The sequence below is a fragment of the Hyperolius riggenbachi genome, chromosome 5 (assembly GCF_040937935.1).
Source record: "Hyperolius riggenbachi isolate aHypRig1 chromosome 5, aHypRig1.pri, whole genome shotgun sequence".
In the NCBI taxonomy this organism is placed as follows: Eukaryota; Metazoa; Chordata; class Amphibia; order Anura; family Hyperoliidae; genus Hyperolius; species Hyperolius riggenbachi.
This window is the reverse complement of record NC_090650.1, coordinates 107,960,047-107,974,649: the sequence shown is the minus strand read 5'-3', so window position 1 is coordinate 107,974,649 and position 14,603 is coordinate 107,960,047. Positions and strand designations below refer to the sequence as shown.

Below are 14,603 nucleotides of genomic sequence, written 5' to 3'. Positions count from 1 at the left end.
GCTCAGGGGACCCTGAAGGAAGGCAGGTTGAAAAACACAACAGTTCGGATATATTATAAACAACCGCCCTCAATGATCTTTATGCAAAAATTATTATTTTATTGGTAGAAAAATAGTAGTGTCCACCAACCATCCAAACCCCCCAAACCCCTAAAACCAAAGGACATGGGCATATGTCATAGGAGTTCTCCTGATGCACGCATTCCACCACTCATCCTACACACACACCAGACTTGGATCGGCCGATCCCTATACTGTATGCGCATGTAATTACTCTATAGGAAGCACAAGTTATGCAATTCCTGAGTTCCTTAAAGACAATCCTGAGATTTCCAGTGCAGAAAATGTCTGCTAACTCACAGTTCAATAGTCCATATGTTAAAGGGAACCAGAGACGCCGGACATAGAAAAAGAAAAAAAGATTTCATACATACCTGGGGCTTCTTCCAGCCCCATAAGCCTGGATCGCTTCCACGCCGCCATCCTCCTCTTCCTGGATCCGCCGGTACCGGGTCCTGTCACTTCCGGCGGACGCGGCCAATTGTCCGCATGATCAGGGGATCCCTACATATCCTTACGCGTGAGGCTGCTCAGTATGCAGCCGCACGCGTAAGCGTATGCTGGGAGCCCCTGTGATGCGGACAATTGGCCACGTGCTCACGCCGACTGGCCGAAACTACGGGACCCGGAACCGGCTAATACTGGAAATGGAGGACGGCGGCGTGGGAGCGATCCGTGCGTATGGGGCTGGAGGAAGCCCCAGGTATGTATAAAATCTTTTTTCTGGCGTCTCTGGTTCCCTTTAAGATTTATGTGCAAATAGTGCTTTACAAGCAGCCATCCGGCCAAAGCAACTCCACAGAGAATCCACTAAACTGCAGTTCAAAGGTCCATAAACATCTCTCATGTCGATTTCCCCATTACAGCTTATGGTATAAGTTTACCTTCTCTGCTGTGGGCTCAATACCAGATTTGGATTACCGCGGCGACTGTGGGTCACAGGTACCTGTGTCTGCCAGGATTCTTCTGCGGTGCCGGCTCGGAGCTAGAGTAACTAGCGTACCACATCAGGCAGTTCCTCCAGCCCGACGTCCACAAGCCTCGCCCACTATGACGTGGGCTTCATCAGTGTGTTAGAGCGATGATGACCACTATCTAACCCCCTTACGCAGTATCTAAAACTAACATTAAAGAAACTCTGTAATAAAAAAAAGTTCCCCGGGGGGTACTCACCTTGGTAGGGGGAAGCCTCTGGATCCTATCGAAGCTACTCCCGTCCTCCTGTGTCCCAAGGTGGTCTCGCTGTGCCCCTCCGAACAGGATGTAAATATTTACCTTCCCGGCTCCAGCGCAGGCGCAGTATCGGCTATCCGCTGGGAGATAGGCGGAAATAGCCCACCGCTGTCAGCCCGATCTGTTGCACAACCGCAAGTCTCCTGCGTCTGTGTAGTAGAGCGGACCCGACAGAGATCGCCTATTTACGAGTGGAGAGCCGCAACAGTGCCCCTGCTGGAGCCAGAAAAGGTAAATATTGCACAGCCTCACAAATTGTCAGCCGTGCGTTCCATGGGCTGCAGCAAGACCGCCGTGGGACACAGGAGGACGGGGGAAGCCTTGATAGGGTCCAGAGGCTTCCCCTACCGAGCTGAGTACCCCCCATGGGAACTTTTTTTTTTTTGTTACAGTCTCTTTAAAGGGAACCCGAGGTGAGAGTGGTACAGAGGCTGCCATTTTTAATTCCTTTTAAACAATACCAGTTGCCTGCAGCCCTCCTAATCCTGTGTCTCTAATACTTTAGCCATAGACCTTGAACAAGTATATGCAGCTCAGGTAATCTGACTCAGCTGACTCTGAATTAGACATATGCTTGTTCCAGGGTTTTGACTCAGACATAATGTATCCCAGAAGATCAATAGAACTGTCTTGCAACTGTAATTGTTTACAAGGAAATAAATGTGGCAGCCTCCATATCACTCTCACCTTGATTTCCCTTTAAACATTTTCTGGAGTTTAACTTAAAGTAGGACTCTACCTATTGGTGTACAGTAATACTAGGTGAAGATGAGTGCAGGCGTGCTTTTAAAAATCTATGAGTGCCAACCCTCAACAAAAATCTTTATGTGAAATTGAGGGGTGCCCTTACAGTATCTGTTGGGGCATTTCTGCCTCATCTCATGTTATGAAGGCTACAGGCAGCACTCAACTGGAAGTGCAAGGGAAATGCATCCAATAGATGGTGTAAAACTGGTGAAACTGGTCTCTGCAACTTTATAAAAACATTTCTTCTTGTGGCTGGGACTCAGTGAGTAGAAAACTCATACCCAGGGCTATTATGTGTCACTAGGTGGAGCTCTCCTTTAGGTTGAGAATTTTTCTGTCACTATTTTCTAGGCGTAAATTATAGTAAAACCAACACAGTGTGCTGGTCTGTTTGTACACTGGGATGTAGACTGAAAGGGCATGCTTCTCCTTGTAGTTCCACTAGGTATACCTCATTTTCTATCCACATAGTGAGCTTTTCCAGGATCACATTGTAATCTGCTAGAAATCTATGCCTCAAATGATTTCTGGTAAACTGATTTTTGGCCAGATAGAAAATTTTGGCCGATCGGCAGTGGGTCAGGAGCACGACACTAGCAGTGTTTGATTCAATGAGCGACTAAGCTCCTCTCACCTGTCCGTGGCCCAATTGCAGCCGTTACTCTCAGCGATGGCTGCTCCTTCCTCTCTCTTCACTCCCAAGTCCTGGGGCACCTGTACATTTTTCATTCATTTTTGTTTTTTAATATTCACCAAGCGAAAAAAATCATTATCTAATTTTTTTCCTTTAATTCTCTCTAAAATGCATGTCATTTGCATGTGTTTTTGAATTACGATAGGATAGCATCGTATGCACATTGCATGCCACCTCCAATACAGAATGCTGGAAGAATGAAATCATATTGCAAATCACACAGTAATGCGATTTTTGTGTGTCCCATAGACAGAATATGTTCACAGCGGGGTGATGCGGTGTAGTGTTCTGGACGCCTTATAATGCAGAACATTATACTGCAATGTAACTTCTATGCAACATTTAAATGTATGTAGTGCATTACCAGAAACACGTGCATTAACCGTTACAGTGAAACATACTGTATGCTTCACTGTATGCGATGCACCGAGCAGATAATGTGCGGTGACCGACTTTTCTATTCTGTTATGTTTCTGCATTTACAGGGAATGCAATGCCCATTGTGAACCTAGCCTTTCATTATGTACACATTTCTGTGTGATAATCTTATACTATAAGTGTACTCCCTGCCTTCCTCTCTCTGGCAAGACAGCAGTCATCCCATTCCCTAGCCTGTGTCTGACCCAGGGAAAAAGGGGAGGGGGAAGGACTGAAGAGAGAAAACCTACAACTTTTTGTAGATATGGACATTCAGTAGTTCCTATGAGTGACTGTGCACAAGCAGTCATTAGATCATTAGTGCAGAAAAAACTTTTTTTTATGAACCCTTAGGGGTATCTCAGGTGAAGAGAGAGGGAAAGGGCTGAGGAGACAGTCTGCAACTTCAACCTTTGTCTAATACCTTATCTGTGGCTGTCATTAGAACATTGGCATTAGCTTTCTTTTACAGACCCTTTTTTACTGACTCTATGGACTTCAGGGACAGGGAAAATAAAACACTTTTTTATGGACTGACAGTAAATTTACTAGTTATAACCAACAGCACAGAATACTTCTGTTGGTATAGCATAGATTATCACCAAAACAGTTTACTTCTGTAGGTATATCTCGGATTATAACACGCACAGAGTACTTCTGTAGGTATATCTCAGATTATCATCAGAACAGAGTACTTCTGTGTAGTTATATCTTGGATTATATTAAGCACAGAGTACTTCTGTAGGTATATCTCAGATTATCACCAGAACAGAGTACTTCTGTAGTTATATCTTGGATTATAACAAGCACAGAGTACTTCTGTAGGTATATCTCAGATTATCACTAGGACAGAGTACTTCTGTAGGTATATCTCAGATTATCACCAGGACAGAGTACGTCTGTAGATATATCTCAGATTATCACCAGCACAGAGTACTTCTGTAGGTATATCTCGGATTATAACAAGCCCACAGTACTTCTGCACAAAGTACTTCTGTAGGTATATCTCAGATTATCACAACAGCGTATGTCTGTAAATTTATCTTGAGTTATAATCAGCACAGAGTACTTCTGTAGGTATATTTCGGACTATAACCAGCACAGAGTGCTTCTGTAGGTATAGATTAGATTATCATCATCACAGAGTACTTTTATAGGTATATGTTAGATTATCATCAGGACAGTGAGCTCCTATAGTTATATATCAGATTATAATCAGCACAAACACCTACACTAGGCATATCTGCACCTACACTAGGCATATCTGGGACATCATTCATCCCATTTTTCTTGATATATATCAGATTATACCCATCAAAGTGACCTTCTCTAGGCATATATTGGATTACAAGCAGCACACTGAGGTTCTCTCAAGATAGATCAGATTTCAGCCAGTGTGCTTATATATCAGGCTGCAAACAGCACAATGAGATTGGATTATAAGCAGCACATACTTCTCGAGGTCCCAGCAGCAGCAGCTGAGCTAGGAGTGTCCTGTGGCTGCAGGGAGAAGTGACAGCTCTATCTCTCCTGTCACCTCTGCAGCTGGCTGCCTGTGTCCCTCTCCTGCAAATCGTAACTTTGTGGCTGCACTTGTCACACATTTCCCTCCTCAGCCTGGGAGAAACAGAGAGAGCCCTGTGAAGGGGTTAAGCTGGGCAAGGTTTGCTGAGTTGCCGTGGTAGTGGCTGGATCCTCCTCCCCCTCTCTCCCTCCCTTCTATGTGTCAGTGTGTGAGCTCAGCCTGCCTCCCCGGCCATGCCTTTCCGCCTCCCTCCCTCCCCGCACACTGCTCCCTGTTATTCTGGCTATTGTGTATAATCTCCGCGCAGCCGCCTCACTCTAATCAAGAAGATTAGAGATTCTTGCGCGTCCGGAAATCCCAATTCCCCCCCTGATACTCCCCCTCATCCATCTCCCCTCTCATCCTGCAACTCTCACCTGCCTTTTTTAAAAGTCCCAATTGACTCCCCTGTCCTCCTCCTCCCTGAGCGTAGCCCTGTCTGTCCCCTCTCGTCTGCTCTGTTTCTTTCTGTCCGCTTTTCTCCGAGCCTTTTGCTGGCTGCTCTCCTCCCCCTCTCATCATGTCTCTCCTCCTCCTCCTCCTCTGTCTCTCTCCCAGGACATCGGCTGATCCGGGGCCGCCAGGGAAGGGCTTGGGGCTGCAGGAAGGGAACCGGGGCTCCGGCGGTGGCCTGCATGCCTGCCTGCTGTTATTTTGTATTAAAATGAGGAGGAGGAAGAAGAAGGCTCAGCAGCAGCAGCACCAGCAGCATCTACAGGAGCAGCAGCAGCAGCAGCATCCTTATTAGAGAGCAATCATAGAGCAAAAGAGAGCAGGGAACGGCGGCAGGAGCAGGAGGAGGAGGAGGAGTGATGAGTCAATACAACTAATAATTTAATGGGGACACAGAAACGCAGAGAGAGAGAGAGAAGCAAGGCAGCTCTGGACAAACACAACACAGCACAACATACACACATCCTCCGCTGCTGCTGCATCAACAACCACCTGGCCTGGAAAAGAGCAACAAAAATCCAACAACAAGCCAAACAACTGCTTATCATCTGCGCACCCATTGTTTAATAATGCAGGAAACCAGGAGAGGAGAGCTTTTTTAAAACTGATAAGAACAGATCCTGCACCTGATCTTAGCCAAGAGAGGAGGAGAGCTGTGTGAGCCCAGGACTGAGAACAGAAGAGTCGTCTTTTTATTCTGAGAAAACTACTGAGCTTTTCATCCCCCCTCTCCTCCTTCTCCTCCTCTCTCCTTCCATGGAGAAGAAGGAGTAAGCTTCTCACACTTTTCTGACTTCTCCTTTATTATTATTATTATTTATTTATTTTTGTCTCCATCGCCAACCCCATCTGTGTTTAGCTCCCACCCCTTCAAGCCTACCTCCCATCTACTTATACATGGAGAGAAGACTGGTCCACCTGTCAACTACTGCCAGCTTGTAAAAGTGGGAAGCCACCAGCGTTGTTCAGCTCCACATCCTTCTTTCCTTGATCTGTTTTTTTTTTTTAATTTCCGGGGAGAAAGTTTGGTGCTGATTGATGGTCATTGTCAGGGAGTGGATGACAGTGACACTGACTACATCTATGGTTCCCTTGCATGATTATTATTTTTAATAACCCCACCATCTGTAGTCATCTCATCCCTTTCTAGTGATCTGTGTGTTTCACTATGCTGCTGTTTGACTTGATTGCGAGCTTCCTGGACATCTCTCCAGACTGAATGTCACCAGCTGCTGCTGCATTGCTTCTTCTTCTTCCACCGAGCATCTCTTTATGAAAGATTAATACACTTTCTTAATCTACAGTTCCATCCTCACGCCAGCCCTTTCCTCCCCCCTTTTCTCTCCTGTTTTGTCCACGTTTTCATTTGACATCGCTGTTCATTCCTATAACTTGACATTGATTGTTATTTTTTTGGGCTTTTCCCCTATTTTTGGGGAAATCCTATAAAGAAAACACACAAACATAAAACAAAATAGCAAAGAAGACAAGCATTGTCAGGGGAAGTCACCTGCAGATCTGCTGCTATAGGACCCCAGCTTCTACTTGTTCTCCATAAACCAAGGAAGCAAGTCTTGCTCTCCTCACACATTTATATGCTGTGTCAAGTTGTAAAGTGGTGAGTGTTGCCATGTTCTTTCTGACAGTGTCGAGCGCTCTGATAGTTCTAGTGAAAGTTTTGCACCTGTGTGTCTTGTGTGTTGTGATAATGTAGCTCCTTTGTCTCTTTAAAAGGTCAAAGGGAATTCCTGGTCAGGAGTAGTGCCTGACACATGGATTGGGAGCTGCATCAGCCTGCAGCCCAGGCTTGTAACTTCCCCAGGCTTACCGAGTCTCCAGGGACTGCACAAATGTGCTCTGTGATAGCTGTTTTGAAATGCAGGAGTAATAGCACAGTGCAGGTTTCACTTTGGCCCTGCACTGATGTTTAACCATTATATTTTGTTTTGTGTTTTTATATATGAAGGTATTACAAAGTGCTGTATAACTACATATTACCGCTTTCTTATATATTGAGATAATGTTTCTCCTAACCTCTACATTTTTGTGATGTTTGATTGATTATGAGTGAGTAGACGTTAAAAGGTGCTAAATTCTATATAATGTATTCTCAATAGTGTACATTTAATCCTGTGTACCAATGTAATACAACAACGCTTATTTATTAACGGACAAATTTTACTCTTTATCATTATTATTACTATATTTATATAGCTCCAACATCTTCCGTAGAGCTGTACGTAGTATTCTTGCCTCTATGCTCTTAATATATAAAATTACTTTCTTTAAAAAAAACAAACTTTTTTTTTATTAAATTCCTGTGAATTTTAATGGGTGAAAAAAAAGAGCAATTTATCTGTGGAGAATGGGACCCATTAGAGCAATTAGCATGCCATCAAAAGTACTGGGTGTTTAAATGTTATCTGAACACTGCTTTCCACTACTTGTTTGTAGGCAGATTTGGAGGTGTGAAATATTCTTCCCTAGCCAAGTCCCATTTCCTCTTCTTTTTTTTTTTCATGGCCTGCCTGCAAATTCACTTAGTAATGGCTTGCTGTGTCTACAGCTGAGCCACAGTGCCAACTCTTTGGTGACCCTCAGCCTGCAGTGAAAGGGTTAACAGAAGGAGGCTCTGCCTGACAGGGATAACTACAGATAATAGTCACCGCCTTGTGCTGTCATTGTGGGTACACTCTGCTCATCATTATTTGTAATTGAGATTCTGGTGAACTTTAGCCTTGGGCACAGCGTAGTAAATGGGGGGAAATTAGATGGTCTACGCATGTTTGATTTTTGGTTTTGACACCGACTGCGTTGTGTATGTTCTACAAATCAAAGAGTGCACTATCAACTGTTGTGTGTCAAAACATTGTCCTGGTCACATTTCACAGAAATGGCTTCTAATTGGAGGGAATGCGGAGTCTGACACCCAGACTCCAGTTACATCATTACCTGAGTATCAGCAGCTGATCAGTTCATAACCACTACATTCCTCTCTGGTGCTGCTCTCTCCTGTCTACACTTTAAAAAGATGGATTGCCTGTATTTTAATTTAGACTGTGCTCAAAGGTAGGGCAGACGGTATTCAAGAGTGCAAGCCTGATTTATTTGAACTTGGGACCTTTTTAAAATAAGTGTAATTAATAGATTTAAATGAGGCTTCTTTATTAACGAAGGACAGTCATTTAGAGGGAAAGGTTAAATATTTCACTTATTCTCGTCCTTATGCCTGTCATCGAGAAAAAAGATTAGTGTGATACTTTTTTAAGTGACCTGACATTTCTCTCTATAGTGATTTCTCTATATAGGTTTAACTGCTTCAACTTTGCAAATGAATGAGTTTGGTAGAAGTCATGCTATATATGTGTTGTGTATAGGAAAAGCTGTATTGATTCTTTACAACTATAATAACAACGTTTCCGATGATATACGTGACAGTTGTACGCCATTATTAGTCTATTATAAATGAAAAAGAGATTTGTTTGTAATGAGGGAGAAAAAAGGTTCTTGAAAACACATCTATATTATGTAAGGTAGTTGATGTGTGATTGTGAGATATATATATATATATATATATATATATATATATATATATATATATATATATATATATATATATATATGTGTGTGTGTGTACACCGTACTCTTGGAGAAAGATTTATTGCACCACTGACCGTGTAATGCTGCATTGGCAATCATCAGGTGCAGTATGATAGTACAGTGCTAACTCTTAATATGTTACCATTCTATGTATAAATATTGACCCCTGCAGTACATCCAGGTGTAGATGTGTTTAACTGCTAATAAGGCTCTCTTAGTTCGCAATGCAGTTGATCCAACAATTGAGACGTAGGTCACTGTGTCTTTCATAGACTGAATCATTTCTATAATCCACCCGGTGTATTCAATAAGACTGATCATTTCAGTTAGAAAATTAACTGTTGCCATGAAACTAACATTGATTACAGTTATGCATGTGATCAGTGAAATTGTAAAATCTCGCATGGCAAAAAAGAAAAAAAAGTTACATTAAAATAAAGGAAAACAGACAAAAAAAAGTTTGCTATACCTCCTAGGTGAAATTCCTATTTCACATTCACATGTGTTGCATAAGGTGTGGCTAGGAGATATAGTTTTTTTACGTAAAACAATCAGTACATTTGACTAGACTTCTAAGGATAAATCAATATCTTGAAGCTTTGCAGGTGTTTGTTGGTTTCAGTTAATTAAAAAAAAATGGTCTGGCTCCATCCCCTTGGGACCTGTTTGCCTCAACAAAGTAGTCCAAGGAATGCGTTCCATTTAATTATGTCTATATTTGTGTGAGTGTACGTATGTTTACATAAGTAAAATTGGTAACCATTTGCATTTTTTTCCTTGCTACAATAGATGAGCATGCCTCATAGATTTATAAATACTTGTGTTGTTTTTTTTTTTTTTTTTTAATTGAGCCAGGTGATCCTTAGAGGCGGGACTGAGCATGGATCATTCGAACGAGAAAACTCAGGGGATAGAACATTCAGAAATGTCTAACAATGTAAGCGATCCAAAAGGTCCACCAGCCAAAATAGCCCGCCTTGAGCAGAATGGAAGTCCTCTAGGAAGAGGAAGAATTGGAAGCATAGGAGCAAAAATGCAAGGGGTGCCACTTAGACACTCCGCTCACATGATGAGGACCAGTATCCGGAAAGGTAACATTCCTAAGACAAGTTCACTTGCTAGATTTATGAGTGACTGCAAAGCTGCAGCTGCATTTCAATCATTATTTTAATATGATGTTAGCTCAATTCAATGTATATGTATGGTTCGTTTTGTAAAAAAAATAGAATTTTTTTTCCCAATTTATTTTGGCTCTTCTTGCGCATGTATACATGTATATATATTTTTTCACACTATGTTGAATTGTTAGATGCCTACTACGCTTAGCACTTCTGCATGAACTGTGCCACAAACAGGAATCTTTCGGACACTCTATCGCAAATCTTGCGAAGGGCAACAGTTACGTTATGGAAATGTAAAGAATGCGCTGATTGTGCTGCTTTCCTTTAGGTTTGGAATGCATTTAGCATTATTTTGAGACAACTGATAATTTCAAGTACGCTGTTGAAGGCACTGGAATTTCATTGTCTACAATGTGTAACATTTATCATACAGTCCTTCATTTTGCATTCTGTTCAGCGAAAACAAAGCATATATTGATCCTAAAATGAACAGACACAGCAGTTGGTATTGTTAGATCTCTATCTATTAAAATGGAAAAAAAGCACTTCAGCAAATTCTTTGGCCTCTGTTCATGATTACCCTATTTATTGATTGTTTGCCAAGAATGTATGCATCTTAAGAAAGCCAGGGCAGAACAAGCATTACAAATATAATTTATTATGGCTTTTCAAAGGGAGTGCATTAATATTATACCGAGGAACTGGAGCAAGGCTATATAAAAGGACTATCTGACGCCTGCAAACATATAAGTTCTATAAATTCCTAAATAGGGGGATTTCAGCTGCCTCTGGTAGTATGTGGTATTTGCACAGCAAACTTTAATGCCAGGACTGTTTTAGACAAGGATTCTACAGACTCCACTGCTCCTCATGCAGACTTGTTGTTTACATAGTCTCGTAAATGTTCAGCAAAAGCCCTAGCAGTGCCTTCAGATGAGAATCATCTTATATTTTTAGCACTGACCACAGCTTTCCTCTTTTGTAATGCTGGACAGTTATAAAGTTGCTGGGCCAAACATTTGGTCAGATGGGAGCAGTTAATGCGAGAGTGTTGCTGTTTAATGTTGATCACTTAAGGAAGAACAACACGTCACTATGCTAATAACATACAAACTCTCTAGGTTAAATATATAAGTACACAGCTTCATTTGTTTTTGTTTTTTTTAATTTTTTACCTGCAAGTTCTAACAGTAGAAACTGCAGTTCTATAGAGTTGTTTCGGCGCAAGGTGGCTTCTTATTACAATATCTTAATTGAAAGTCCATTTAGAAGTGAGGTTTTAATTAGTCCGAGCTATAAACTCTATATTTCTTTCTCCAAAGATGCAAAAGTGTCTCATGTAGCATGTTACAGGCTCAGGGAGCTCTTGCCTTGAATTGATTGTGATCTTTTCTGGCACAGAGGAAAGGAACAAATGAGAGACTAGCTTAAGGTCACAAGGAGAGCTCACATAATGAATTGAGCTCCCCACACCCACTTCAAAGATAGAGGAGTCCCCACTTAGCTACTCCTTCAGAGGAAGAATAGCTACAGTCTTCTTACATGTTGAAAGAATGTTCCAGATCTTAACCAGTTGAATTCCAGAGTTGACTTGGGGTGTATTGGCACACTACGAAATAGGTAGATGAGTGAATGTCATGTTTTTATCAGAACTGAAATGGGCAAGAACCAAAACATATCATCATTCTTGTAATACGTTTACAGGATAAGCTCAATGTGAAAAATGATTTCATGAAAAAATATATGAGTCCCTTTTACTTAACCTTGGGCAGGTTATCGGTACTCCCTTGACACTAATATTTTTGTATGAGCCAATGGCAAGTAAGAATAGAGATTGCAATAAGAGCTTGAATGTAGATTTTTCAGTAAAACCGCTAATACTCTTAGTGTTATTGTTTTGGTACGGTGGTGTATTTTTTTTTTTGCCCTATGTATTTTCATAAGGTGGTAACCTCACAGTTCTTAATATAAATATAACCCCAATATAATAATATGTGGCACAAAACAACAGATATGCTTATGTTTTTTTCTGTAGGGCAATTGATTTTTCCCTAATAAAAATAATAACATTTAAAGAAAAAAAAAACTATTTCTGTCATGAAAGGTAAGATTTTCTGTTAAACCATCACATGGGAAAATGAGAAACATCTGTAATAGTTTTTAAGAAATCTTTTTGACACTTTAAATTAAGTAACCGTATGTTCCAGTAGTATGCTGTTTCAGTCATAGGTAAAAAAAAGTTTTCTTCCCCATTGTATTATTTAGTTTGCCTGCCTTTTACAATCTATAAGTGGTCTTGTTATAGTGACAAGAAAAATATACTTCTGCCACTGTTGTGAAGATTTCTTAAGTTAATGCTGTCTAAATATATTGTTAATTTGCTAATTTTGTTTGATTTGGGAAACTGATTAAATAGTTTAGTTATCTTGGCTTCTGATTCTGCACATGGGCTATTGCTTGTAATATTGATTTTTTTAACTCTTTCTATGTTCTCAGGAAATATGCTTCCAGTGTTTTGCATTGTGGAACATTATGAAAATTTCATGGAGTATGACTGCAAAGAGGAGCATGCGGAATTTGTATTGGTTAGGAAGGACATGCTTTTTAACCAGTTGATTGAAATGGCTCTTCTGTCCCTTGGATATTCTCACAGTGCAGCTGCCCAAGCCAAAGGTAAATAATGAAGTAACAGGAAAAAAAGAGAGTGTTATACAACATTACTGGATACATTACTTAATTCATAGATTCACATCTGTTTTTCTATGGTGATTATTATTTTTTGCAGCTATATAGTAAATAATGTGAGTAGTTTTAAGGGACTTCAGATGCTAGAACTGAATCATTAGCATGCCTATTGACCTTAATAATATGGTCCACTGAGAATCTAGGGAGAAATGCTGAGCATATCTGAGCAGATGGAATGCTGAGAGTCAATTTGCATTTATGACTGAATACCTAGATGTGTTTCCTATTTTTTTCTTTTCTTTTTTGTTTTTTTTTTCTCCACATTTTTATTATTATTTAGGCAGTATAATTTGCTGCTGCCTTTTTCCTAAATGTTCAAGTGTGAAGCTGTTGACGCTCAATTTCTCTGAATTTATTATGCAAAAATTAGATATTTTGTTGCTTGCTAATTTATGCAAGGCAAGATGTATACAATGCTCGAGGTTTATTATTTTATTATTTTTGTAGTGATTTTTACTTCTTTTCTGTTAATAGGGTATTTTTTATTTATGATTTTCTTTATATTATATTTTGCATTTTTTATGGTGTTTTATTTGACATGAAACTGGTAGCAACATGAAAAGTAATATCCACTCATTTCTTTGTCTCTGGGGTTCAGGGCTTATCCAAGTTGGTAGATGGAATCCAGTTCCACTCTCCTGTGTAACAGATGCTCCTGATGCCACTGTAGCAGACATGCTACAAGACGTGTTTCATGTGGTCACACTGAAAATACAACTACACAGGTGAGTCATAATGTGACTCAAGGTTGCTTTGTTCCTTGTCAGCTGCTGAGGTCTCTCACTGTTTTCTTTTCCTTTCCAATGGTGTGCACTGATATACTTGCATGACACCAAATTCAAAGTTTCTAGAGAGGCTGAAGTGCAACTGTCGCTCATATCTGACATACATTTTTTCTTTCTTTTTTTTTTTTTAGTATGCTTTATATGCTGAATTATATTTAGTCAATTAATTCAATACGTGCATTACAAATAGGTATTTTACATAAAATGTACTTAACAGAAAATATTTTTGCATATCCTGCACCAAGCCATCTGGGTACATTCTGTGAAAGAATGACTTCACCCTTCTTAATGTAATCTGGTGTGTGATTTTTTTATTTTTTTTGTGTATTCCCGTATTTTTCTTTTTTTTTTCATTTCCAGTCGCAATTAAAAAAAAAATGATCTTAAGCCTTTTTTTCCTTATGAGTTGTGAGAAAGCATTGCACCTTAAATTGTTTTACCAAGCGCATCAGAGCAGGAAGGTAGAAGTAACATGCAAAAATAGTCGCCACATGCAGCTGATGTATAATTCATGCATCAATACAGCAGATGTGTTGTTTAAAGTAATTAACTAATCGGAACAATCAGGAGACCGAGAGCAATCTCCAGATGCATCTGCTTGATGCGCAAAATGAAATCTGTCTGTCTTTAAGGAATGTTCTGCAGCAGGATGAAATCTTGTAATAATCCCTTCTCTAATCTGTCTCTAATAGTTGCCCTAAACTTGAAGACTTGCCTCCTGAGCAGTGGTCCCACATAACAGTACGCAACGCTCTCAAGGACTTGCTGAAAGATATGAATCAGAGTTCTCTGGCTAAGGAGTGCCCTCTGTCCCAGGTATCTGCATTAGACAGTATTGAAAAACAATAAGGCTATGTTGTCAAGCGTCCAATAACTGGCATGACCTCGATAATTGTGTTCTGCTTGTTGCCACCTCCAGGAATTGTTCTTAGCAGTGTAGAGCGACTCCAAACACATGATCACATCTCATGCTGGATTGCACCTGCCATTCCTCTCCAGCAGTGTGATGTAATTGCCACAGCTCACTTTTGTATTTCATGCTGTCCACAATAGTAGGAAAATGTCTTATACGAAAGCCTACACCCAAACAATGAATTATGCATGCGGCTGTTATTTTTTTTTTATATATTTAAAAAAAAAAGAAGGTGAGAAAAACATTCCTCATGGGACTCTGAATAATTACA

General features: G+C 40.4%; 1 protein-coding gene across 7 annotated transcripts in view; it reads left to right on the top strand.

The window, feature by feature from the left end:
* SATB1 (SATB homeobox 1) overlaps positions 1-14,603 on the top strand; it is a 248,252-nt gene that overhangs the window by 106,409 nt on the left and 127,240 nt on the right. The window contains exons 1-5 of one of the 7 annotated variants that reach the window (XM_068236109.1): positions 4,966-6,786; positions 9,624-9,859; positions 12,386-12,562; positions 13,233-13,359; positions 14,112-14,235. In XM_068236109.1, coding sequence (XP_068092210.1) covers positions 9,649-9,859; positions 12,386-12,562; positions 13,233-13,359; positions 14,112-14,235 — 639 coding nt within the window. In that variant the 5' untranslated portion in view covers positions 4,966-6,786; positions 9,624-9,648. Of the gene's footprint in view, positions 1-4,965; positions 6,787-9,619; positions 9,860-12,385; positions 12,563-13,232; positions 13,360-14,111; positions 14,236-14,603 lie in introns of those variants that run through there. The other 6 variants (XM_068236107.1, XM_068236103.1, XM_068236104.1 and 3 more) reach the window with 6 other exon arrangements.